The following is a 26,228-nucleotide window of genomic DNA, read 5'->3' as shown; positions in this document are numbered from 1 at the left end:
ACTACTACTACTACTACTACTAACAAATGGACAATGTTCACAAAACTAAAAAATTCTCTGTTCTTCAAGCTGTGTGCTTGTTAATTATTATTTTATATAAACAGTTTTTCCACTAGTAGTATGTCAATGGTGGGCTGTTGTCTATGTGTGTAGATCACATTAAGTATAACCAGATAACATCTGAGTCGCCATGGATGTGAACATGCCACCCTGGAATTTGTTAATTGAGTTGGTTACATCCCGTTAATAATGAACTGGTGGGTGACAAGTAATCACTAATACAAATACAAAGTGGGCGACTGAATATAACCCACTTACTATGCAGGATACAGAGCTGTGATTATTACACAATGTGAGAATATACTAGTGCCAAGAGGTGCCTAAGGGGGTGTTATGAAAAAGACCCAGCCAGCTTTTCAGAAGCAGAAGGACTCAGAGCATGTTTAGTATCATACTGTACTTTATAGTTAGTACAAAATAGTTATTAGCTTTTATAAGTTTATAAGAGAAATGTTAGAACAGCAATAACATGATAGAAATACAGGTATGTATATGTGCGTGTGTGTGTGTGTGTGTGTGTGTGTGTGTGTGTGTGTGTGTGTGTGTGTGTGTGTGTGTGTGTGTGTGTGTGTGTGTGTGTGTGTGTGTGTGTGTGTGTGTGTGTGTGTGTGTGTGTGTGTGTGTGTGTGTGTGTGTGTGTGTGTGTGTGTGTGTGTGTGTGTGTGTGTGTGTGTGTGTGTGACTACACTACTAAAACATGACACAAACAACATGTGACTTGTTTGGACATCTGTATTACCCCGAAACACTAGACTTCAAATCCATATTAATAATGATCACTGTTTACGAAAAAGTTGGAGGAAATAGTCACATAACATGTACAAATATGGTGGTGAGCACATCTAGTCTATAACTGACCACAATTCCTCATATCAATTACACCACTCTAATGAATATTGTAGCGACTCTGTTGGGGAAATGACCTGCTTCTTGTGGTACTCAACATTCTACTCCCATATCTACCAAGGCCAATGGAACTAGTAGATACATGGTAATTATAAGCTAATCTAGATCATGGAGTAAACATAATACAAACTGACAAGCACAACAGCCCACATGTATGCAACAGTTCTGACAACTATAAATAATTTGAAGAAAATGTGTTAACTACACTATACAGGCTTTTGGTAGCCTTCTTTGTAGGCCACCTATTGATGTGTTACCCCCTCGGACGTAAGTGGGGCTTTACAGGGAGAATTGATACGAAACTGTTTCCCCACTATGAGGCATTTGACGATTGTTCATTAAGTGCCCGAGTATTTTTGTTTGTTTGTTGTAACTTTCTATGCTATGCCAAATCTCAAATCCCTGTGTTTCAACTGGTGGGGATTTGACAAAATAGGTATGCCCTACTATGGGGCATTTGCCATTCGGCTGTGTCAAATCCCCACTATAGCCCCATATATGCCTGAGGGGTGGTGGTGGGGCAATGCATTGATAGGCCCCTAAGGAATCAATAAAACTATCACTAAGTTAATAATCTACCCGTTAGGGTATATAATCAAAATTGGCAAAGCAACTCAATGTCAGGAAGATGTGAAACAGATACTAACAAACTACGTCCAGGATATTGAGTTCAAAATAGTATTTATCCCTTAGCAACTTACTCTGAGACGATAGTATAATCTTAAGTAGCACTGTGTCTTTCATGTAGCTATATTTGACACAATTTCATGAAAGTTTACCTAGGCTGAAATTTTAATACATGCTTCCATTTCAGAAATCCTCATTTTAATGGGATACTTGATTTATTTTGCCATTGTGGGGTCCTTCATATCACTACTCATAGTCTTATTTCTTATGATGCTGTAGCCATTACCTGCTGCATAAAGTAATCAATAATATACTCATCTAGTAAAAAGCAATTGGTAATCAAAATAATATATATAAAGTGTTCTACATAAATATAAACCTTTACAAGATTATCAAAAAGTTGCCTTTGACTTGGGTAATACACAGGATTGTTTCCTCTTGTCAACATTTCCTGTAGTTTTCACAACACTACATTTAACAGCTGAACAGTAACTTTCTGACCCAACTTCTTTCCTTACATGTCCATTGACTCCATTCAATAACTGTAAGTGTTGTTTTTCATATAAACTATTAGTTCCATTCACTTGATTTCCAGTAACAGTGGAATATAAACTGTTTAGATTGGGCCAGACAAATGGTGGCAGCCATATAGGATGTATAAATGTTTGTAGCAGAGCCAGTTGAATGGACTGAGCTTGTAATGCAGCCAATTGTGTACAGCAGAGATGAGAAGTTAATAATGGATTTGCAGAAAGCGACGGCTGACTACCATCAGTGGTAACAAGGAGACATATTAACAATAACATAAGGTACTGAATGGTACAACTTGTATGACATTGCAAAAAGCATGTCAACTAACATTGAGAATACTAGTACATAAATTTTTACCTGTGTTACTTGTGCTGGTCATATTATTCTTATCCTCATATTATTCTTGTTCAACATATTGCTCACTAGAATCATCTTCTGTAACATCTATCACAGAGCCACACTCCATTGATTGTTGTAGAGAAGTTTCATCATCTTCATAGCTATTATCACTGTTGCCTTTTTCTTTGTCTTCAGGAAAATCCCTACATTGGCATGTCATAACCATTATTTTGTCAATGCCAAAGTATGTTGTAACTAGTGCAATAAAAATTATTAATTTAAAAATGAAGTAGGATTCCAGTGACAAAAAGTAGTGAAACAAGAGATGATGGTAGCTATGAGGAAAGATGCCTAGCTACTTGGCATTGTAGCAATGTGGGAAAATCCCTACTTGGCATTACTAGTTTGTTAACTTTTGTTTGAGCATCAAAATGAAATACACGTGTGGCTGTGACTGCTGTATTAGAGTATCTCAATCTCACCACTCAGTTATGCAGTAGATCAAGCTAATGGGCGTGGCACAATGCCTTGTTCCTATGGAGCTAAATCATTGTCTGGCACATTCTGATCGTTGATGGGGATGTGGCAATTATTTAAAAGTGCAGCTTAACTGCTACAGTCCATTAAGCGCCTCAAATAGTTTTGTGGCATCTAAATATGTTCATTTATGGAAAGTGTTGATAGGGAAAATTAACGCCTTGGCATGGTTTCCATGAAGAAGAAAACAACCATTTAATTGAAGATAAAATGAATAGCAAAGTGTAGAAGGCAGACATTCGACTATATTTTTATCAATCAAAACTTTTGCTCCCGGTCACAGATGGTTCTACTAGACTATATATTGGTAGTGACTACCCATTGATAGCTTGGAAAAACAGCTGATTGTAGACTGATGATACAATGCCTTGTGTAGTACTTAATCCTTATACTTTCACTCTTGCAATGCCCAAACTGGTTTCATCTTTTGAGCCAGTCTTTGTGTTTGCATGTGATCATGACCAAGGCTCTCACATATCAAGACACATAGTAGTGTGTCGTGCGGCCAAGAAAGCCGGTGCATCACACCGTGTTAAGACACACAATAGTATGTCGTGCAACCAAGAAAGCCGGCGCACCACACTGTGAGTATATTGATAGGAAGAAAGAAAACAGTTTTTTCATGCATGCATATATAGCTCCATGGCCCCATCTCCAAAGCACACTATGTTTGCAGTATAGCTGTTCCCCAGGTAGGGTAGGCCACACAGCAAGTTTGATTAAATTTGCAACAGCCATTTGTGAGTTATGGACATTCAAAGTTTCATTTTAATTTCTTCATTTTCTTCTTATGCCGTACGGGGGCTACGGGGGTTTCAATTTATTTTTGCAGTTTGCAAAAATTGCTATAAAACACAAACGTGTAACTTGGTTGCCTTGATCTTTGGCACAAACGAAGAGTGTGTAATGGTGGATTCACGTACCAAGTTTGCTGTGAATCTGAGCAATATCCAAGGAGTTATGAGCATTTATTCACGTAAAAAAATCAAACTTCTGTCATGGCTATGGGGTAACCCCAAGTATAGGAATAACTTTAAAATTGGTGTGTAGATAGGCTGATCATTGTAGCAGTGCCTTTTGATAGTTTGAATAGCAATAGAGTTACAGTGACAAAGTGATAAAGCAAAAACCAAACAAATGTAAAATCGCAGGGTTGAGATACTCTAATAGAGCAGTCACCACGGAGTAAAAAAAGGCATACAAAAATGTCGAAAAAACTTACCAGAGTTCAAACCAGGAATCTTTATACCTAACACTTGCATCCTTAACCACTGAACCACTGCTAGATCTACCAATAGAAGTACTAGATTGTTCTAGAACATTCTATGTATGTTCTATTAGAAGTCCTCAAAAAAAATGTGCACTCTATTAGAGTATTATAATAATATTATCAAATATTGAATTAAATCATGCAATGAAAAAAGTCTGTCTTCAATAATCATCATCGTGTCTGCATAGAAATGTGAGTAAAAACAAACCTCAAAGTCAGCCATAGGCTGGCCTTCGGGCCTTATAAAATACAAAAAGAAGTGAAATCCACACAAAAACAGCCAAGCTGTGAAAAAATGGTGCGGCCTTACAAAGCCTGGGCGAAAAAAGTTGTGAAATCAAAGGTGGTGGCTAAAAAATGGCTGCAATGATGTTAATGCTAAAAATTTTTAATAATGGCTGTGTGCATTGTTAAAATTTCAAAAGGGAATAGGGATTGCTGACATAAGCCATGAAACAAAACAAAAATATGCATTGCATGGTTGTAGCTACAATAAAGACCATTATAGAAAACGTACTACATTGTGCAGTTTTGATAGATTTATAAAGTCAGTCTCAACTCTCCTGGCCATCTCTTGAGACAAGTCATAAAATATCCAAACAACAAATTTTATCATTGAAACCATGATCAATAATGAGAAGACGTTACACTATAAGTATACCACACAAAATCAGCCAAGCTATGAAAAAATGGTGCGGCCTTGAAAAGCCTGGTGAAAAAGTTGCAAAATCAAAGGTGGTGGCCAAGAAATGGCTGCAATGATGTTAATGCTGATAAATTTTAAATTCCACCATTTAGTCAATGTGTATCATGTTGTCACCTCGTTAAATGTGTAATTATGGAGCATGTTATTTGATAGTTTCCTTGAAATTCTAATCAAGTGGGTGTAGTTACATACTAACCAAATGGCATGTCTTACTTGTTTGTGGTGTTTGTTAGAAAGTTTACTAATTGTACAGTTGCCCACTTTGTGATTGCATTACTGATTACTTGTCACCCACTAGTCCATTACTGTATATTTTGAGGGGCAAATTTTTTGAGGTTGAGCAATGTTGTCTAATTTAAATTTTTCGTGTATTTGCAAACAATCCCAAAATGTAAGGAGGTTTAAATATTTCAAGGGTAAGGTGGTAACCTCCAAAACTGTGAATTCAGCGAAAAATTTCCCCCTCGAAATATTTAGGCATACAGTATTAACGGGATGTGACCAACTTAATTAGTAAACTCCATTGTGGCATACAAAAGTCCCAGAGACCACTAGTGGCTTGATCTCACAGCACCATAAAGTTTAGGCATGTGCTGCCATATGAGCCTAAAAGGCACAAACCTGTACAAGTTACTTCCCGAAAGGTAAGGAAAAATATACCCTAGTCGAGGTCAAGGTCTAGCTCAACACCCCAGGTACTAGCCAAGCACCACACTCACTGGTGAAACCCACAAATGCTAGTCAGCTATACAGATGCAGAGACCTTGGAAGTAGATCCTAGAAGATACTGGTCTCATCATCAAGTAGATGAGACCTTGGAAGTACATTTTTATCTGTGACATAAGCCAGTACCCTGCTATGGCACCACCTTCTGTCAACATAAACTAGGTTATTCATTTTTATTATTGCCACAAATTATTTTACCAAGAATATGACTGGGATAGACAGTAGTGGGCTAAACAACTACCAGGAAGTACCATGACATCTAATGGACACAAATGACCTGATACCAAGAATTCTAAAAGATGAATACAACATCAACTTTTTAATGCATACCATGTCCTGACTTTCAACATGCTAACTTGTGGGAAACACATTATATTCATTGCAATCTGCCATGTTGTAGAATTATCTATATAGTAGGAGCCCAGTAGCCCATAAGGAGCCCAGTAGCCCATATGTTGTGCCTTGTAGCACTTGCTATATTGTAAAGGAAGTTATTATTAACCATTTTCACTTTAGAAGCCTTTTTGTTTTGTATTGTTATCATGGGATATGATGTACTGTATAATGGGCTTCACCTTAATCTCATACAGTGTTCAGTGTACATGTGTTCTAACTCCGGCATATATACAATCCTGGACATAACCCAAAGACAAGGGCTTTTACAAAGCAGTCTGTATGAACTACAATTTAGCATAACTTTGTATGGTGTTGCACCATCATCAAGTGTAAAAATTGAGCTGATCTATGTAGATATTGATGTGGTGTGACTGTCTCTGAGAAAGACCTTTGCCACACCAATACAATACCCATTGGTTATTACAGCTAACCTTCACTAATTTGCAATACCAAAGAGCTATATACACTGCAACACCTGATGCAATTCAGGTTTTATGAGATGAGGTCCACATTGCAAAGAATACAACAGTGAAGAACATGTAAAGTTTAATTGCATCATGATATTCTCAATGGTATTCATTTGTGTTACCACAAATTGCTACCAAGAATATAGACTAAATTAACCATAGCAAGAATTATGCTTAGTTGACACCAATAACTTAATACCAAGAATTTTAGGTTACAGGCTAGGTTATCAAATGAATACTATTATTATATTTCAGCTCATTGAGATTTTTTCAGTATAAAAATTGTCATGTCTATGGACTGGTGTCCAATGATAATACATCAAGACTTTTACTGCAAGTAACTTACTTATAAAGCATATTCTACTCTTTAATTCAATACACTGGACAATCTTAGCATCATGTACTGTTAGTTTATCAACTTGAGTAGTATAATGCAATGAGATACTGCAACTACTCTAATAAAGCGTACATTAAAATACAGCTCTGGTTTTCTGGTAGAAAATCAAATATGTTGATTGCCCAGAGTTGCAGATGTAGATGCTAATGTTGCTAAACTATAAGAACATTGAATTATTGATGAATGTATTGTGGGAAGTCCAATTTTCTACCAATACATGCTTCTACTTTCAAATCATCCTATTTTTGGTTTAAGAGTAAATGATTGCAAGTATGTTCCAAAAACTGACCAACTGCAGTCAGTTAAATTTCTATTATTTTCTTCATGTGAATATCACGTATTAGTTGAGATGGAAGCTTTTGTGTTATTATATTATTGGAATTGTATCCACACATTCCATCATTAGATATGTGGCTACACGTCATGTATGTGTGTAGGGAATATATGATAGACACTACTGACCATTTTTGCCTACCAGTTAGCTTTAGTCACTCCCAAGATATACACAGTCAAAATTTCGTTCATAGGTTCACTTTTCACACACTTTGCAAAAATTGCTATAATGAAAAAACCCTTTACTCAATTACCTTGAAATTTGGAACACTTGGCACCCAAACCTTTAGTTACTGAGCCAAAGCCATCAGTTGTTCACTTCCTTAATTTCAACCTTATATGTCAAAGTTTTAGTTTAAATCTACAGTATTACTCAAATGTAACATCATCTCGTGAGAGTGCAAACGATAAAACAACTCACCGATTAAAGGATATGATACTTGTTTTGCTTGCGAGTATTTCATTTGGGATGAATACTCATGAGTGAATCGGGTGCCATGCCCTTTAATTAGTGAGTTTTTACTTGCTCACACTCTCGCAAGATGACGTTACATTTGAGCATTACCATACCTACTACGTTACACAATTAAAAGTTATTAACCAAATAGTTATACCAAGAGTTAGGTTATACCAATGGAAATTTTGGAGCCCATGTGTACTGGAATTCCAAAAAAAATCCTATGCTCTATTAAAGGGTAAGAAAATCACTTTAAAATGGTGTAATGCAATATATCTAGTAACTTTTTATTAATATTATTGCTCAAAGGACAAGTCTCATAAAAACCAATCTTGTAATAATCACAGAGGTAGTTACATAAATTATCTAATTTGTTTCCATATCAGGTATACGTAATAATTGCTATTAAATAAAGAACAGTTAAAGTTACCCCCCCATGATGTTATATTGTGACTAAAATGTGAATAAATACAAGTCCTAAAGCCGATGTATGGCCAGCTTTGTAGTATAAAAGAAGTAAAAAAATATATCCAAGCTGTGAAAAAGGTGCGGCCTTCAAAACCAAACCTTTGGTGTGAAATCAAAGGTGAAGAAAACATGGGTTGATGCTAATTGCAGCCATGCACCTTTGATTTTGCAATATTTAATCCAGGGTTTTTGAAGGCTGGTTTTCACAGCTTGATGAGAAAATGTGAATCTAGTTCACACGCATTGTAATAATTTTAAATTATAGGGTACCATCATTGTTGATGTAAGCCTACATGGGTGAGTGATGCAATGAAGAATTTATGAACACTAATACCAATGTTTAGCTAGAACACCTCCATGATAGTTTCAGTAACAAGTCATGTGGCCACAGTGCTATATACGCAAACCACAGTGCTAAGAACCATGGAGCTAAATACCTCATGACCACCCATAAAACACAATGCAAAGTTAAGGGAGTTATAATGTGGGCTCACAATGTAACATTATTTTAAGCAAGAGTATATGATAAGAGAGAGTGTCTAACTTCACAAGTCTTTCTAGTAAATTCATGCTTTTGATTAAGTGCTGATTGAGTGAGTTAACACTTCAGGAGGTGGCGACTTTGAGTAGCCCTTTGAAAGTTAGTCTATGCAAGCCAAAGCATATTAACACCCTTCCTGTAAATTCAAGGGAAGCCTGTGGACCTGTGGCTCTCATTTTTGATGAACCATATATATATAGACACTCTCTTTTATTATTTACTCTTGCTTTAAGGTCATATACTTATATACTGTGCATGATCTAGCTTATATTGTTGCTTGCATATTGTTTAAATCTAAAATTTTACATGTACGTAGCTGCTTCTTTATACAATATGTATGTTCTTGTTCCTTTTTGTTATCCATAGAATCATGGAAATTGAATATACCACATTTTGATATAAATCTGTCAGCAGCTGCCCCCAAAGACCCAAGATTTACTGCTATAATTTGAAACTCCTTTTGAAAAATCCTTGCAATGCAATACATTGAATTAATGCTAAAGAAAGTCTGAAAAGCAGTTGTGAACATACAAGACACATAACTTTTGTACCATACTGTGGTGCATTGTGTGATTAGTTAAAGCGCAATAACCATGAACACCCTTAAACTAATTGTGATCTTTCATTTATAAATTAGATAGAAAAAGAAGTTCCTTTTTTGTTGGAAGGATGATAGCAAATTATTCAGTAACTACACACACACACGTGCGCATGCGCACACACACACACACGTCCTTATTTGATTATGTTTCCGTTCATGGTTACTCATTGTTCAATCAAAGTGGCATGTACAGGTCGTAATGCAGACCAGTGCAGCACTTTTTATTAATCGGCAGATGTTTTGAAGGATATGGAGCCCAGACAAGTGTATCATATGGAGCAAGGTTGGTGCATGTCAACAGTAGTATATTATTACACAATTCTTTTGGATGGTTGAAATAACATTAATAGTTGGAAATGATAGCCAGCTACTATAACATGAAAGTGTAACTCACAGGCTATGCATAGAGAATGTGGTGTTTTCAAATTGATGGTCAGCCCTCTTACAACAGTAAATACATAAACACATAATGCTTAATGTGCTAATAAGTTCAACAAATGATGATTTACAATGATCAACCACAACAAAGGATGTAGTGCATATGGAAAGGTCATTCAGAGTACAGTAAATCAATGAATTTATAATGATTCTCAGTATTAAGTTTGTCTAGATCTCATTAACCATATTTTTGGTTATAAATAACAACATATCTTAGAACTGTAATTACAGAATGGGGGATTTTTGCAAAACAAGACAACCCACACTGATAACAGACCTGCTTTGCTATTGACTAAGCTGCAGCCTAACACAACGGGACATTCATGGTTTTCAACTGTTTAGCACTTTCAAGCTGTCATATGGCTGCAGTGCTGCGCCTTGAGTTAGGTGCTATGTGTATTAATTGTATTTAATACACATCTGAGGTTTCAACACAAGTCAATGTGCAGTTTCACAATAAGACTATCATGGTGAAGTTGTGGACAGCACATCATGTCCTAAAGAAGAGTGCACACACACAGATGTTCTATCATATGTTTCATGGTTTGTGGCCATTTACTTAAAGCTGTGCCAACCAGAGAAAATGAAACACACAAAACCATTAGCCACAATTTAATTGCCACAAACAAACTTCTCAACTGAGACGGTTTTAAATTAGTCATTAAGTCATTAATGTGAAGATACTTTTGTTGATGTTGGATGAAAAGTACAGGCTTACTAAAACAGCTAACACTTGTTACTAATCACACTAGTCCACTACTGATGGAATATGACCAATAAATTCCAGTATGAAGCATGCAGTGGTGACCATCAGGCCACTATACTAGTAACATTAACTGTGACAAAGCATTGCACATATTGTATATGAGTTATGATCAGTTGATAAGTTCTGCAAATCAGGAGTAATCTGTTAAATAAATGTCACTGTGTGGACTCTCCCACCGCACCACATCAGTATAGTATAAGCATTTATATGGACAGTTTACTTAAAACAAATTGCTTCTGCTATGATTGAGAACTTGTGACTGGCTTGCAATTATTTGCATGAGGCAGCGTTTATTTGCCTCTCTGTTCCTTAAAAAATATTTCAATACCATGTCTTCTTTATGCATGTAGCTAGAGTAACTCACCTAATATTGGACGGGCTCCAAAGTTGGATGCGATTACTTGAACTACAACAGGAATTTTCGAACAACTTATATGTCTTTAGATAGTTCAAGGCTGTGGGACTTTGGACACCAATTTCTCTTGGCTTTTTTGTCTGGTGGTAGCAGCCCTACAAAATCATTTCCGATTAATACGTATAATCAGAGAAAAAAGTCGATTCATGGATACCCATCGTCTACAAATCACACTTACATCCAATCAGCAGTTTTATATCTCTTTAAGTTGTAGAGTAACTCATCTACTTTCTAAATATCCCTAGTTTATTTAATCAAATCCTTTTAATCATGAATTACAAATCAAATAAAATGAGATGTACACTGGAGTAATAATCGCACCATAAATTTAAGTATATGGAAACTTGATTAAGTATACGTAGTTTGAGATATGTTTATGGGAAATGTGTACTGTATACTTTTACAAACACCGTATACTAGATTACTATACTGGATTACTATACTGGATTACTATACTGGATTATGCAAGTGTTGTATGGAATTCCCATACTCAGAAAAACATTTCTTCACTGGAGAAAATACAAAATCGTGGTGCCCGCTGGGTTTGTGGAAGCAGATTTTGCTCACGTACTTACCAATGGTCTAAATCCTCTGAAGAATGTTGTGGAGAGCTGTCCTGGCCATTGCTATCTACCCAACGAAAATACTTGACACTGACGACAGTATATGATATGTTCCATCAACATATCTCCATACCTTTTAGTGATCACTTTACCTTCTCCACTGCTCCAACAAGATCACACTCTCTATCTCTCTTGTGTAAGCAATCTTCCATAAACTAATATAGGTATTCCTTTTTTTGTAAATTGTATCTTTATGTGGAACTCCAACATTTTGTCCATCTCCCACCGTGCCACTTTTAAATGGCTTTGTATAATTTTCTTTGTTCTACTAACTATTCTTTGTATGTAGAGTAGATTACTAACTTATGTATTCAATTTGTTTTTGTATTGTTTAGCTATTGTGTTTCCTTATTTTTGCATTGTTGTTTTTGTAGGTGGCACCCTTATAGGCTTTGTTGCCTCCTGCACCCACCTTACCTTGTGGTTAAACCAATAAAAATAAACAAATAAATAAAGTATACTTCATACACTTAAATTCATAGTGCAATTATTACTCCAGTGATGTCTCATTATTTGATTTGTAATTTATGATTAAAAGAATTTTATTAAATGGGAATATTTTGAGTTGTTCTACAATGTGAAGATATAAAACTGTTGATTGGATTTAAGTGTGATTTGTGATGGTGGGTGTCCGTGAATCGATTTTTTCCAATTATACATATTAATCAGAAATGACTGTGCAGGGTTGCTGCCACCAGACAAAGAAGCCGAGAAAGCTGATACTTGGTGTGCAAAGTACCCTATCTAAAGACATAATATAAGTTAATTTTTCAAAATTCCTGTTGTAGCTCGAGTAATCGTGTCTGATTTTGGAGCCCGTCCAATATACTCTATATTAGACCTGTGCTTAGCACACAGACAGGTACAACACATATTGTATGTCCACAGCTACATATAAGTGATGTATGCTAGACAAGACCTTTTACTTTTGGCCTCTATGGAAAATTCACAGGAAGTGTGTGCATACATTAACATCCGTGCTAGTTATCATAGCTATATGTATACTGATGCAGTTGACATCAGAAATTCATTTGCTATAAAATGCAATTACCCTCTGACAATCGGAAACTAGCTACCGTTCTACCTTGCCAGAGCAACATACAATACACACAAATACACATAGCTAGCTAACATACAAAACTTAACACATGGATACAAAATAAATACATTCCGCGGGACACAAATATATATACACATACTGTAGCTACATGTAGTTACGTAGCTCTATGCATTTAACATAAGTACATTCATACTCACTTGTTATGTACGTAGCAGAGCCAGTCACTGAATGCAACTGACAGTCCCACGTAGCTATACACCACTGACCGCAAAGAGAGTAGAGTCTAGCTAAACAATGGCGGAATTTAAGGATCAAGTCCAACAAAGCGTAGCTATCTCCTGATTCTCCGATCTGAACAAATCAATCGTTGCATCCCATAGGTAGCTAACTAGACTATATACACATACAAAAAAAAGAAAGGAAAAAAAAAAAAAGACGGATGCTATTATTAGTGGGTAACGTGACGTAGCTGGGACGTAGCTAATTAGCTGATAACTTTTTTTTTTAAATTGTGCTACCGACCGCACGGGAGTATATGCCTAAAGAAAGCAGTGATAGTTAGCCACGTGGGGTGCTTCCATAAATTATCTCTATCAGGTCAGACACACGTTTAGGAGCTGAAAAGGTGGACAGTAGAGCCTAGTTTTAGCTATACCTCTACTAATATTGTTGAAACTGCAAACCTTTGGAGCAAGTTGACCGTTAACTCTGAAAAGGATGGACCTGATAAGCTAGCTATATTACTTCATTAGCTATAAGGTAAACTGCATGTACAGTCTAGCTAGCATTATATATTATTCATATACATCCGTACATGTATGTGAAATCGTCGTGGAAATGAACTAGTATGTACGTAGCCATCCGTAGCTACTTCCCGCATTGCATGATCCTATATGCACTTATCACAGTCGTAGCTATATACACGTGATGGCTAGCGGTATACTGATGTATCTGCGTATTGAACCTATCACATGCAGGTATAGAATAATACACGAAATTCTACAATATGTTTAGTTGCTCTGTAAATTAATGCCAAATTGAACAAACTATAACAGCAATAATCTAGCATAATCCTACAGCCAAATTCTGTTCAATTCAGCAATAATTCTACAGAGCCAAAAAACCTATTGTAGAATTTTTATGTATAAAAATTTTCATTGTGCCTTTTCCTGTGTATTATATGTTATGTCTGGCCAAATTAGTTTCAGGAGATGACTGCTTTGTTATAACTGAGCCACTGTCCATGTAGTTCAGGCAAACACATGTTTGTTAATATACATGACAACTTTCACACCTAGTAGCTAGCTAAACACTGTAGCTATGTAGCTATCCTCTTTCACATTGTGGGTGAGGGAAGATAAGATTTGATGTGTGTTTGCGTGTGCGTGTGCGTGTGCGTGTGCGTGCCTGTGTACGTGTGCATTTGTGTGTGTTAGGGGTGAAATGAATATCAAATTTTAAGAATCCGAATATTCTTCAAATTAATGAACGAATTAACAAATTATTCTTTAAACATTTTCTGTATAACTAGGTGCTCTAAAGGAACAAAATCACTTTGATTACTACTATAACTTATTATGAAAAGTCCTTTACATGTATGTGTTTGTCTTTAAAAGATGATGAATTACACTTTAACAATTACAGTTTAAAAACAACAGCTTTCAGTTTTTAGAAACTTTCAAGATTAAACGAATAATGAATATTTCTTAACGAATACGAAAACAAACGGATAATGAATATTTGTCCTATTCTTTTTAACCTTAGTGTGCGCGTGTGTGCGTGTGTGTGTGTGTGTGTGTATTTGGTGTTAACCATGGAAGCAAATGCCATGTCTCACAAAATGGGTGAAGGTACAGGTGGGACTTCGAGTGCCCACACACTTGTGGCACATGGTACAGACTCCTGTGGGTTACTGTAGTCCTGCAGGCTGCCCCCAGGAGGATTTACCTGCACTGACTCATAACACCTGAGTAATGCACAGGTGCCCCAGTGCTGGTTCACTGGGTAGGTGTGACCATGCTAGTATGGTAGCTGAAGGCTTTGCTTTTGGTGGTGTATATGCAAGTCTGCAGTGGAGCCTGGGGGTAATCATTGGTCTCACAAAGACTATTGGTTGTGGAGGTATTTGTTTTCTTTGGAATAACTTGAAGTTTATCATGCATGACAAAAATCTGTGATCTTATAACTCTTGTTACTGTGTAGTAATCCTATAACTCTTGTAGTAAACGTGAGCTTTCACCTGAGTAAGCTGGCTTTTGTACATCAGTAGCAGTGTATGTGATATTGCTGTACATATCTTGGGTTGGAGAATGGTGACTGCAGTTCTCAGTGCCATTTTATTACAAATTGAACTGATAGACATCTAGATACATTGGCCTGTTAGTATACACTATTAGTGTAGTATTGTTGAGTTCCTGTGGAAATTATATACTGAAACTTAAAATTACCAAGTTTGGCCATCTACATAGCTGAATATATTATTTAATCTTTCCATTGCTGCTGCTGATCTGAAGATATGGGACACAGAAATGGTTTGTAGTTGATAAGTGTAATAATGCTGGACTGTGACAACTTCTTATATCCAAACTATGTAGGTACATGTGGGAGATTGAGTATATGCTTATACATCCATGAATGCATATTTACAGCATTTTAACCTTTCTTTATAAACACTATTAAAAATTTGACACATGTCATGCATAAAAATAGCATGGTCAGTTTGGCATAAAATTTTTTATGTTTTAGCTTAAATAAATAAATTATTGCGATTGTATTTAGTTATTGTGGTCAATAAATCTTGTCCAGTTTATTTTTATTTTGTCACTGCTGCCGAAACTGAAACTCCTCCATGCCATCTGGTTGAAACGTCACTGCTATTATAAATTACTTTAAACATGATAACTACTTACTAATCACTGGTCAATGGCAAGTTGCGTTGTGGTCTCAGATCGGTGATTGGTGAAATTAACTAGTTCACACTGGAGGCAATGTCAATGGTTTCCAGGTATTGTCTAGTACTGTGCACTTCTCCATGATGATCTTCTCCAGTTAGCTATATAGATAAACATCTAGATAACTGGGCTACCAAAGCATAATTGTTTAGTGTTGTACTGGCTTCAAACTGTATGTGTATTAGAGAGCATATATGGGGATACATACATGTAACTGTTGTATTTTTAACAGGCAATAATACTAATGAAACTGAAGTATTTATAATATGGAAAAGGCCACAGCTCCCACTACTGTAGAATCATTGGACTGTGATGCTTACGTTGTAGATATTCAGAGTGAAGAAAACCCATTCGCTAAAATTGATGAAAATCCCAATGATGATAATGGTGTCTGTTATCACCAGTCTAGATGTAAGTATCGAGGTACTAAATCTAGAAGGATGAGGCGTACTGCCAATGAAAAGATAAGGTAGATATAACTTGTGTCAAAACTGTATGCTAAATTGTTGTGCTGTTAGACGAAGCAGTTTAAAACAAGCACAGCTGACACTTCACCAGGAGCTCCAACCCTACACACACAAAAAGCCAGTTCTAAGAACTATCCTGTGTACTGCAACAGAGGAGATAAAGGTTAGACCACAACATAGAGTAGAAGTGGGTGACACAATGTTAGTGGCTGCATGTTATTGACCACACTAATTCTAATGTGGTAGCCCACAATCATTCCTCTGTAACTTTGTGGAACATTAAGTATAATTATGATGTGTCAATGAACACTGAATTGTGGTAGAAATTTTGTTGACTACACAGTTAACTATTGAGTAGCGGATAGAAATATTCAAGGCTTCCAGTGTATGTAGTGCTTAAACCATCTGGTACTATTTCACATCAATTGTATTGGTTTACGTAGCTATATGGTGACCAGAATGATGTACATTGTAACTTTTGACTGGAATGGTACAACTTTTTCTGTGTGTTAAGCCATACTAGTATCAAGAGTTCATAATATATATATATATATATATATATATATATCAAGAGTTCATAATATATATATATATATATATATATATATATATTATGAACTCTTGCTAGTATGCACTATACAAATGAGTTTCCAAGTAAAGACGTGACCTCCATATGTAGTGTAGCATTCTAGACATTATTCCAATATTATACAGGTAAATTATAAGGCCATATGACCTGATGAATAGGTGTAAGAAAATTAACTACATAAGAACAAATTGTTTACCTCACAATACTCTTAAAATCATCAAGTTGACCCGTTGCATTAATTAATTCTTTGGGTAAGTTGTTACATGGCTTAACAACTCTTCTATATGGTGATAATATGTGACCAAATTTGTGCATGGGAACCTTTTTGTGCGCAAAATAAATCACCTTCTACACTACTGATTTCCACTGACATAAATCTGCTGCCACACTGCTGTATCTGCATGCTATGTTTTTGAAAGATAACGATCACATGAGCCGATTGTCTAAGCATGCACATTGTTATGATTCTTCAATAGATATGAATGATGCAACAATCACACCTTGGCTTTGCCTTGTTGTATCACTCCTTAATACAATCACACTGCATGTCTTGCTATCATTTGCCCTATCAAGAAATGCTGGTTTTGAATATTCAGGATGCTTTTAAGAACCTACTAGTGATTAAGACTAATGTTACAACAATTTATTGCCTTCAAATGTAGTCAACAGCTAAGTTTCCTTCCTGTACAGATAGCTGCATTTTATGAGGTTAGAAATTCTATATATCAGAGATGCTCATGTGCATGTTGCGCGCGCGTGTGTGTGTGTGTGTGTGTGTGTGTGTGTGTGTGTGTGTGTGTGTGTGTGCGTGTGTGTGTGTGTGTGAGAGAGAGAGAGAGAGAGAGAGAGAGAGGCAGCATAGCCAAATGGCTAGAGCATTGGCCTAGAAATCAAAAGCGATGCCCAGTTATGCCATGTTGTTGTTGCTTCCTTGAGCAAGAAACTTTACTCATGCTGTTTAGCCTACCCAGCTGCATAATGCATAATGGGGAGCTGGTGGCTTGGTATCAACTGGAAAAGCAGCCCACCCAAATGGGTGCCTGATTTTAACTGGGGAAGCAAATGCCCAACTGCCCTCATCTCACTTAGTGGTGTTGGGATTGTTGTGGAACTTTAGGTTCCAAGGCCCCTCTCCATAAGAGCTAAACAGTTCTCCTAAGGGTTACTAGTCCTGACCCAGGAGTGGTGCATAGGCATCCAGTGTTGGTTTGCTGGGCAGCAATAGCTGTGCTTGCATGGCTGCCGGAGAGTTTGCTTTTAACTTTGTGTGTGTGTGTGTGTGTATGTGTGCGTGCATGTGTGTGTGCATGTGTACATGTGTGTGTGATGTATGTGCATGTGTTATGAGGCAGCACGGCAGAGTTATTAGGAGCCTGGAATTGCAAGGCTTGATGCTCGGTCACTGTTGTTTGCTTGAGCAAGAACTCCACTCAGTTGGAACTGGAAGAGTAAATGTCACATAATAGACAAGATTCAGGTGGGATTTATGGTACCCTCACCCCCGCCTGTGAGTTTGATTAATCATCCTGCAGGGTACTAGTATTGTATATTTTGCAATTGCCTGTACCAAATCAAATGTAGCAACTGACTAGTGCAAAGATGGCCCAGCAGTGTCATGGTGGCCAAATGCATTGCTTTGTGGGATTGTGGGATGGGATGTTCTTATGAAAAATAGCAGTATTTAACAATATTGAAGGAAACTAAAGGCTTTGAATGAAAAAAAATTATGGTACAGTGTTTTACTACGTATCAAAGCAGAACATACATTAGTCAAAGGCCACTTGTGTGATTTGCCACAAGGTCTGAAAAAGAACCTTTAAAAACAGAATTGAAAATTAATTTTCTGTTTGTGTGCATGGTCAGTATGTGCTTATGATGAAAGATATATAGTTGTTGTTGACTTTTAATACTTTAGAAATTGAAACATATTGCTGAAGAAAATGAAAATTGCTTATCTACATTGAAAAAAGAAAAAGATTGCCTTACAGAAAAGCTTCAAAACTTATTGTAAGCAACTTAATTGATTAGAGTTGTGTATTGAGGACATATGTAGCTTGGAAATTTGTTAGTATGATGTGTTAACGTACAGTGTTCTCGTGTTTTGTATAGACATGCTATATAAGTTTGAATAAGTTAACCATCAGCTTTTGATACATATATCAGCTTTGTGTTTTGTATACACTATTTTCAAGAGTCCATAATAGACTCTTGCTATTATTCACTGCAGAAAGTTTTCGGGAGGTGCAGAGAAATGCAGCAGTGATGGTGATTATGAAAATGAAGGTGGTGGACAGGGTACAACATGCGAATCTTCTTTAGATGATCCACAGAGTCATATTAGTGAACAGCATGTTGAACAAAACCAAATAGAAGATTGTGAACGAATGGTGGTTGAAGATAATCAAGACAATGAAAGTAAATTCTATATAGGATATAACATAAGCATTTATGTTATTGGATAGTTCAATATTACACAGGATATATTTCTAATACATCACAGTGAAATAACTCCCAAATCCAAAACCTCCAAATATGCCTTCTTCTTTTCATTCAACTTTCCTGCCACATCAAGGTCACATGAATGAGCATACATGATGGCTATGGCTATAGGCTATAACTCTAGAGACCCGCCGATTATGCTGGCACAATTGTGAACATAATAGGTGCCTGAAAGCATTGAGCATAATGCTAGTATAATAGGCAGAACACTTGTGCAATACTATAAATTCTTGCTTCTCAAAATACACATCACAGAAAAATATTGATATACTCTAATAGAACAGTCAGTAACTTTAGAAAAATCAGGTAGCTGACTGTTCTATTAGAGTATATCGATCTTTTCTGTGACATACATTTTGACAAACAAGGCTGTGCTTCAGTCACTTGTTATTATTTACCCATAAAGTGCAAATTTATTAGCAAAACATGAGAACCAAGGCATAAATATTGAGCATAATAGGTAAAAATTTGAGCAGATAAAAGGCAGTGGATATTGAACTGAAAGTTGGTTCAATAAGCTGTACTGGCTATTAAACTGACAGTAAAAAAACCTGACAAAACTCAGCTGGGGCTCGAACCCTGGACTAATGGAGCATTGGGCAAGTGGGGTAACCACTGTGCTACCACTGCTAGCTACCCACCTCCCCTACTTTTCTATCTTATAAATGTTACTCAAGTAGTAGTCTCAGTATATAGTAAGAAGAACGTAACCTAAAGGTGAAGAAGAAACCAAAGCTGAACCCGACCCTACCCTAACACTAATGCTACTTGTCATGTGCCCTGAAGTTGAATACTCGGGGCAACTATTAAATGCGTGCCCTAAAGTTGAATACTCAGGGCAACTATTAAACACATGCCCTAAAGTTGAATACTAGGGGTATATACCAACCCTAACATACAACTAGTTACTTGATACTCATGTAGATGGATGACTGTTGGTTATTTTGTGTCATCCGTGAAAATAGAAACCATTCGGTTCAGTAATCACTTCCAAAATAAAAAAAGACATAATTGACGGGTCCCTATATAACTTTGTCTGGTACATGTCACAACATTAGCTATGGTTAAACTTGCATACAAAGTGATCTCTTTTGCAAACTGAAAGTGACCAGATTAGATAAGTTTCACTTGTGGCTGCTAGTTTGTGGTCTGATATATTCCCTCAGCTTTTGGCTATAAAAGAAACGTACCTAGTGGCCAAAAATGTTGATGTTTGGAGTGGCCAAGAATGATAATACAACTGATCATACATTGTAAAGTATGATTTTAACAATTTGCTTAAAACAAAGTACGGTGAACCTATATACACCTGTTGACAAAATACTCTAATAGAACAGCCACTTAGGGTTTAGTTAATTGAGATTCAGGTATTATAATCAAGGACCTCCTGTACTTTTTGCAACTAAAAAGTAACACAAGGTTTTCATGCCATCAGAGTAAATTATGCAATAGTCAAAAGTTAAGTTGGCTGAAATAAATTGTGTAATTGTGTTGCAGAGTTATGGCAATTTGTCTGCTTTGTACAAATGTCCACAACATTTCAAATTTCTCAAAATGAAAATTTGTTATTTTAAATTAAATGGATAATGGCTATCAGGTGGTATGTAACTTTGAAGTCTTATATGTAAACTGTGGTCACTGAATGCAGGAACAACTTATACATGAGAATAAACCATGAGTACGGATGGTAAAGAACACATCCTGAGAGCTCCTTTTTGAATTTTGTAGTAAATGGAGATTTTCAGCTTATCACAGTTGAATTGAATCAAGTCAAGCCTCAATAAAGTAGTAGGGTTGGGTGATATTGAATTTGTGACATGCAATTATTGCATGAGTCATTTAATGCGATTATTGCAATATTGCATGTGAAAATTGAAACACAACAACACAGTTTGAAAAGTCCATATGACTGCTTGTTTTCACTGAGAATTAGGTTACAAACATAACTTCTTTGCTAACAAGTTAACTAAGTACTTACATCAAACTGTACACAATTCTCACACTAAAGAGCGTAATAATTTAAATGGTACATTTAAAATTTACATGTTTAATTTTGTTTAGTGCATAGAATAGATATATGGAAGTTACTGATGTTCTTATGTGTACACTTCCACATGAAATTGATCTGTGTGAGCATTAAGCAATGGAAAGTCATAGGCTGATAAGACTGTGTACATGATGAAAGGATTCAACAAAAAATATGAACATCAGTGCTTAACCTAAGATTCCTTGTGTTTCATCAATTCTACACTTCCATCTTAACATTTTTTGATGGATCAAGTTCACTATCATTTAAACTCATATATTTATGCATTATTCAGCAAAGTTTTGACCAATGGTCTGTATATATAGCTACCAACTTAAAGAACCTGCTTCCGGTCACTAGGTTTCTAATCTGACCATGTTTGGGAACAGTGATTAAATTCAACATCATTCCCAGTCTAGCTGGTAGGCTGGACCTTAAGTCAGTGGTGTACTGTAATATGATCAATGCTAACAATTTGAAAGTTTTCAAAGTTTTATCTACTTATCATTAATGTTCATGGGTTACAAGTTAAGGTCATTTTTGAAAACACTAAATTTGCACTCACAGTGTATTTACTATATAAGCATAATATCTCTTTTCCAACAGAACATCTTGCTACTAATTCTAACCAGTTACTGACTTCTACAAATCTATTAAACACTTCTCCACTCTGTTTCACAATGGTAGAACATTTGGCAGCATTGCAGGCTCAGTCCATTCAACTGGCTCAGCTACAAACATTTACAAACCCCATATGGCTGCCACCATTTGTCTGGCCCAATCTAAACAGTTTATATTCCACTGTTACTGGAAATCAAGTGAATGGAGCTAATAGTTTATATGAAAAACAACACTTACAGGTAGTCAATGGACATGAAGTAGGGTCAGGAAGTTACTCTACAGCAGTTAAATGTAGTGTTATTAAAACAATAGGAAATGTTGACAACAAGAAGAGAATCCAGTCTTGCACATCACCCAACAGCAACTATTACTATGAATAGGAATGCGTAGATTGTTGATATGGCAATATGGCTACAGTGTCTTTTGTTATACATATAGACCTATAGTTATAGTTTTATTTGAACATGTATGTATAAACAACCTATTTTATTGTCACATGTTTTCTTTTTATTTTCATAGTATGTTTGTATTTACTTGGTCATGTGATTCACTGACATAAAGTACAGTAACTACTCATGAAAGCATTTATTGAGCAATACGTGCATGTGGTTTGTATTGAATATTTACTCTGTGCAATGTAGTAGTGTACAGTATGTCCACTCCTTGAAATGTTACTGTGCCATGTGTTTACAAGCCCCAATGCTTGGTTAAAACATGATAATTGTTGGTATCAGACCGAAGCACTGACGAACATACCTTTTTGGAATTGATATATAGCTAGACTATGTTTTGACAGGCAGTAATTGCTCTTGCTTGAATCCAATAGTATGTAATACTTGTATAATTATATGCTTCTTCAATTCTCTTACTTGCTGTAGGACCGGGTCTTACAGACTTTCATCACTTGTGTGCTGTAAAATCTTAATAAATATAATAAAATTGGTAGTCTGTAAGCAAATAACTTGAGTCACAGTATATGTATGGATACAGACTATGATACTACTCTGGAATTTGCTAATTCTCATCCCATCAATAATGGACTGATTATGGGTGACAAATATATGGTGAATATTGTAAATTCACAACTTGGCTGTACAAGAGAGTGGAATAAACTGATCATAAATTACAATCATAAGTGATTAAGTTTTACGGAGTTAGCTGTGCACCTGAAGACAAGAAAAGACAACCTGGATGTTAAAAGTTACTCCAAGGCTGATGTGTTTCATAGATGATCCTGTGTTATATTTATTAGCAGCATGCATGTACACCCAATACATTATGCTGGTGAAGTTATTAGAGTTGGAGTAGTGTTCTTCACTAGAAGAGCAAGCCATCATGCTGAAAGACAAGCATATACCGAAGCATCTCAATATCCACCCACCCATACATTTGGTAACCCAGGACTATATTATGCAGTACTGTGAAAGCTGTTTGACCACTATGTTCACTACATAACAATTTATAGCAATAAGATACACGTAAATGTTAACACAGAATTCTGTGCACTAACTCAGAATTCCATGTACCAACCAGGGGTAGCTTAAGGGGGGTTTCTGGGGTTTCCAGAAGCCCCTTTGGGGCTGGGCTTGCTTCAGAACAGCTGTCCAGCCCTTAGGTAACTATAGTATTACACTGATTCTTCCTTAACTACAACTATAAACCCATAGGACATAACACACGAATCATACTCACAAATGCTCATCTGCTAAATGATACTTTCACTATTCTTGCAGTAAAACTCAAGGCTCACAAGTATTTTTGAGAGCACAAGATCGAGATACTCTAATAGAACAGTCATATACTCTAATAGAACATTCAGTTGAAACATTAAACAATATGCTAGTTCCACAATTAGTTTTTTTAGGATGCAATTTATCCAAACCTATCTGCTATTATAGATGTATCTATGTGTGTAGTTCAAAGGCCTTTCATCTACTTGTACAGTATTTATATGACAGTCATTGAGGAATACTGTATTCATGTACGCATGCACCACTGAAATTGTTCTCAAATTCAATCTGAACCTTCAAAATTTTCCAGTGAGGCATATATGCCCTAATATTGTGATTTGCGCACTAAAGTGCAGTTAATGATTCTTAGATACTTCCTGAATGTTAACCACCTTGTATGACTTTGCCCCCCCCCCCCCCCCCCCCCCAACTTAGCTAGAGTACTGTTCTCCATGGCCACTCCTGTTATTGACAGCAGTGAACCTTCCAAGACTACAGTGCAAACAAGAGGATATATACAGTAGAAGGTGATGGTAATATTGATAATGAAGCAGAAATGCCAAGTACCTATGAAGAAGCAAAGAGTTGATCATGACCAGTTATAAAGCTAGCTAAATACTTAAAGCTAATCACAAAGATTCAGTAGACCAATCTATCATAGCTAACTACATAACTAATGGTGAAAACATGACATATTAAATGCTAGTGAGCATCGGTAGATCAGAAACTCTCAGAAGTAGGTTTTAAACAGTAACTTACATTAAATTTCAAGCATTGTAAAATTAAAACCATGTCATCTGAGTCCTACTACGACTGGAAACCCACTTCTAAAATCCTGGATCCGCCTCTTAATTGTATATACTCAGTTATCAGTAAAGCATTCCATGGTCTGATCGTATAAAATAAGAATTAACAAACATCTTGTTAGTGGAAATCTTGTGACATAGTTTAGACAATCTAGCTACAGTGTAAAACTGTCTAGTTAGAAAAGGACCACAGTAACTTACTATAAAGGAATAATTAGAGATGAAATGAGGACCTTGACTCACATGACAGTAGAGTGCAACAAAATGAACTAAGTTGGTGGAAACAAAGCCAACTTATATATCACTTTACAATCTGTGTATAGAGATTGACCGAGTCAACAGAGTAGTTTAACTGCAGTAGCATCTGGTGTTACAGGATACTGTCCTTAGTCCTAGGTACAGAAGCTGCCAGGTGAAATATGTAAGCATTGCAATAAACTTTGTTCTAAGAAAGGTATAAACATCATTCCAATGTGAAGTTTGTTACAGTTGGGTACATGCATCATGTGAAGGGGTATCAAATGATACTTACAAACTGTTCAATAAATTGTCTGCCTCAATGCCAAACATAGTTTACTGCTACAATTCAAACCAATGTTATGACCGTCTAAGCCAGTTAACCTCAGTGGCAAATAATCCTCCAACTGAAAATGTTGACCACCACAACTTCCAAACCTTCATTGATAATCACAATGTCCTAGAGAACTCCGTCTCCAAACTTGGTACTCAAAATGAAGCTCTTTCCCAGGCCAACTTAGCCTTGGAGAACCATTTCAGTGATCTATTAAGCACTCAATCTGAAACTCAGAAAATTATAAAACCACCAGAAGTTTCAACAGCAGCAACTGCCTCATCTATTGCAGATGAGCTTTCTGAACGTGAATGCAAAAAAAAACAACATTATAGTTTATAATCTCCCAGAAGCACCCGAACAATCTTCAGAAGAACAGAATTTTGCTGACCTGTGCAAATGTATTGTTAAAGTTGACCTCAATATCCAGAAAATCTTCCGTATTGGCTGCAAAGACAGCACTAGAGTGAGACCTCTGCTGGTACGCTTCACTTCAGAAGATTCCAAATTGACAGTTCTATCTGATGCTCCCTGCCTTCGCTTCCATGACAATTACAAGAAAGTATTTATCGCCCCTGACATAACAAAGTTTGAAAGAGCCAAGCACAAAAAACTAGTAGATGAATTAAAGCAGCGTAGACAACAAGGTGAAACAAACTTGATCATAAAGAATGGCTCAATTGTACGAAGACAACTAAGAAGATCCAACACAAGTGATGTGAACACAAGTACACCAAATCTTGCCCAAACTTCCCCACTTGCTCAAACCTCCTCATGAGCTATGTCAATCGATGCGGGTAATCAGATTTCCTGATACCACTGAGTTTAACCAAAGTATCAATGAACCTAACTCACGTTTAGTAAAACCAGACCCAATTCCAGTGTACTTGTGGAATTCTAGAAGTCTTGTCAACAAGTTGAAGAACTTTAATAGTTTTACACTTACTTCAAATTACAAAATCTACGGAATAACGGAAACCTGGCTTTCTGACCATATCTATAATAATGAAATTTTCCCTCCTAATTGCACTATCTATCGTAAAGATCGCTCGTCTCGTGGTTGCCTCTCTGCTATTTTTTTGTTTTAAATGAAACCTCAAAACAAAACTTTATGCTGATGATGTGTAACTTGTATTATTGAATTGACGACAGTATTGAATTCTAAGTCTTTGCTCAATAGATCTGCCTAATAGCATACAAGACAATGTACAAAATAATTTACTATCTCTAGTTTACTCCACAGTCTATTAAGACTGATGGCACTGTTAACCCTACTAGTTGATAGGATGGTGTTTCAAATTTTC

General features: G+C 36.3%; 1 protein-coding gene and 1 long non-coding RNA gene across 6 annotated transcripts; one reads left to right on the top strand and one right to left on the bottom strand.

Annotated features, from left to right (window-relative positions):
* Positions 1 to 1,887: 1,887 nt before the first annotated feature.
* LOC136266944 (uncharacterized) lies at positions 1,888 to 13,095 on the bottom strand. 2 transcript variants are annotated; one of them, XR_010706385.1, is made up of 3 exons: positions 12,862 to 13,095; positions 2,482 to 2,666; positions 1,888 to 2,358 (listed from the first exon to the last, which is right to left on the bottom strand). It is a non-coding gene; the product is annotated as an uncharacterized lncRNA (long non-coding RNA). The 2 variants fall into 2 exon arrangements; XR_010706384.1 differs by having other exon boundaries at positions 1,888 to 2,666.
* A 67-nt stretch (positions 13,096 to 13,162) lies between these two features.
* LOC136266983 (uncharacterized) lies at positions 13,163 to 22,401 on the top strand. 4 transcript variants are annotated; one of them, XM_066062035.1, is made up of 6 exons: positions 13,163 to 13,423; positions 15,848 to 16,084; positions 16,134 to 16,245; positions 18,587 to 18,678; positions 18,899 to 19,086; positions 21,803 to 22,401. In XM_066062035.1, exons 2-6 carry the CDS (start codon positions 15,882 to 15,884, stop codon positions 22,195 to 22,197), a joined length of 990 nt encoding a protein of 329 aa, XP_065918107.1. In that variant the 5' UTR covers positions 13,163 to 13,423; positions 15,848 to 15,881; the 3' UTR covers positions 22,198 to 22,401. The 4 variants fall into 4 exon arrangements, with proteins under 4 accessions (XP_065918107.1, XP_065918110.1, XP_065918108.1 ...); XM_066062038.1 differs by having other exon boundaries at positions 21,232 to 22,401; XM_066062036.1 differs by lacking the exon at positions 13,163 to 13,423 and adding an exon at positions 15,445 to 15,668.
* The last annotated feature ends 3,827 nt before the right edge of the window (positions 22,402 to 26,228 follow it).

The sequence above is a fragment of the Dysidea avara genome, chromosome 9 (genome assembly GCF_963678975.1).
Source record: "Dysidea avara chromosome 9, odDysAvar1.4, whole genome shotgun sequence".
Lineage (NCBI taxonomy): Eukaryota > Metazoa > Porifera > Demospongiae > Dictyoceratida > Dysideidae > Dysidea > Dysidea avara.
The sequence above is the reverse complement of the archived record's forward strand: the minus strand, read 5'-3'. Positions and strand labels throughout refer to the sequence as shown.

Bases quoted from the DNA above. Each gene is read 5' to 3' on its own strand.
- LOC136266983 (XM_066062035.1), top strand. From the start codon at position 15,882: ATGGAAAAGGCCACAGCTCCCACTACTGTAGAATCATTGGACTGTGAT. The intron at 16,085-16,133 runs GTAGATATAACT...TTGTGCTGTTAG, and splicing joins ACTGCCAATGAAAAGATAAG to ACGAAGCAGTTTAAAACAAG. The intron at 19,087-21,802 runs GTAAATTCTATA...CTTTTCCAACAG, and splicing joins AGATAATCAAGACAATGAAA to AACATCTTGCTACTAATTCT.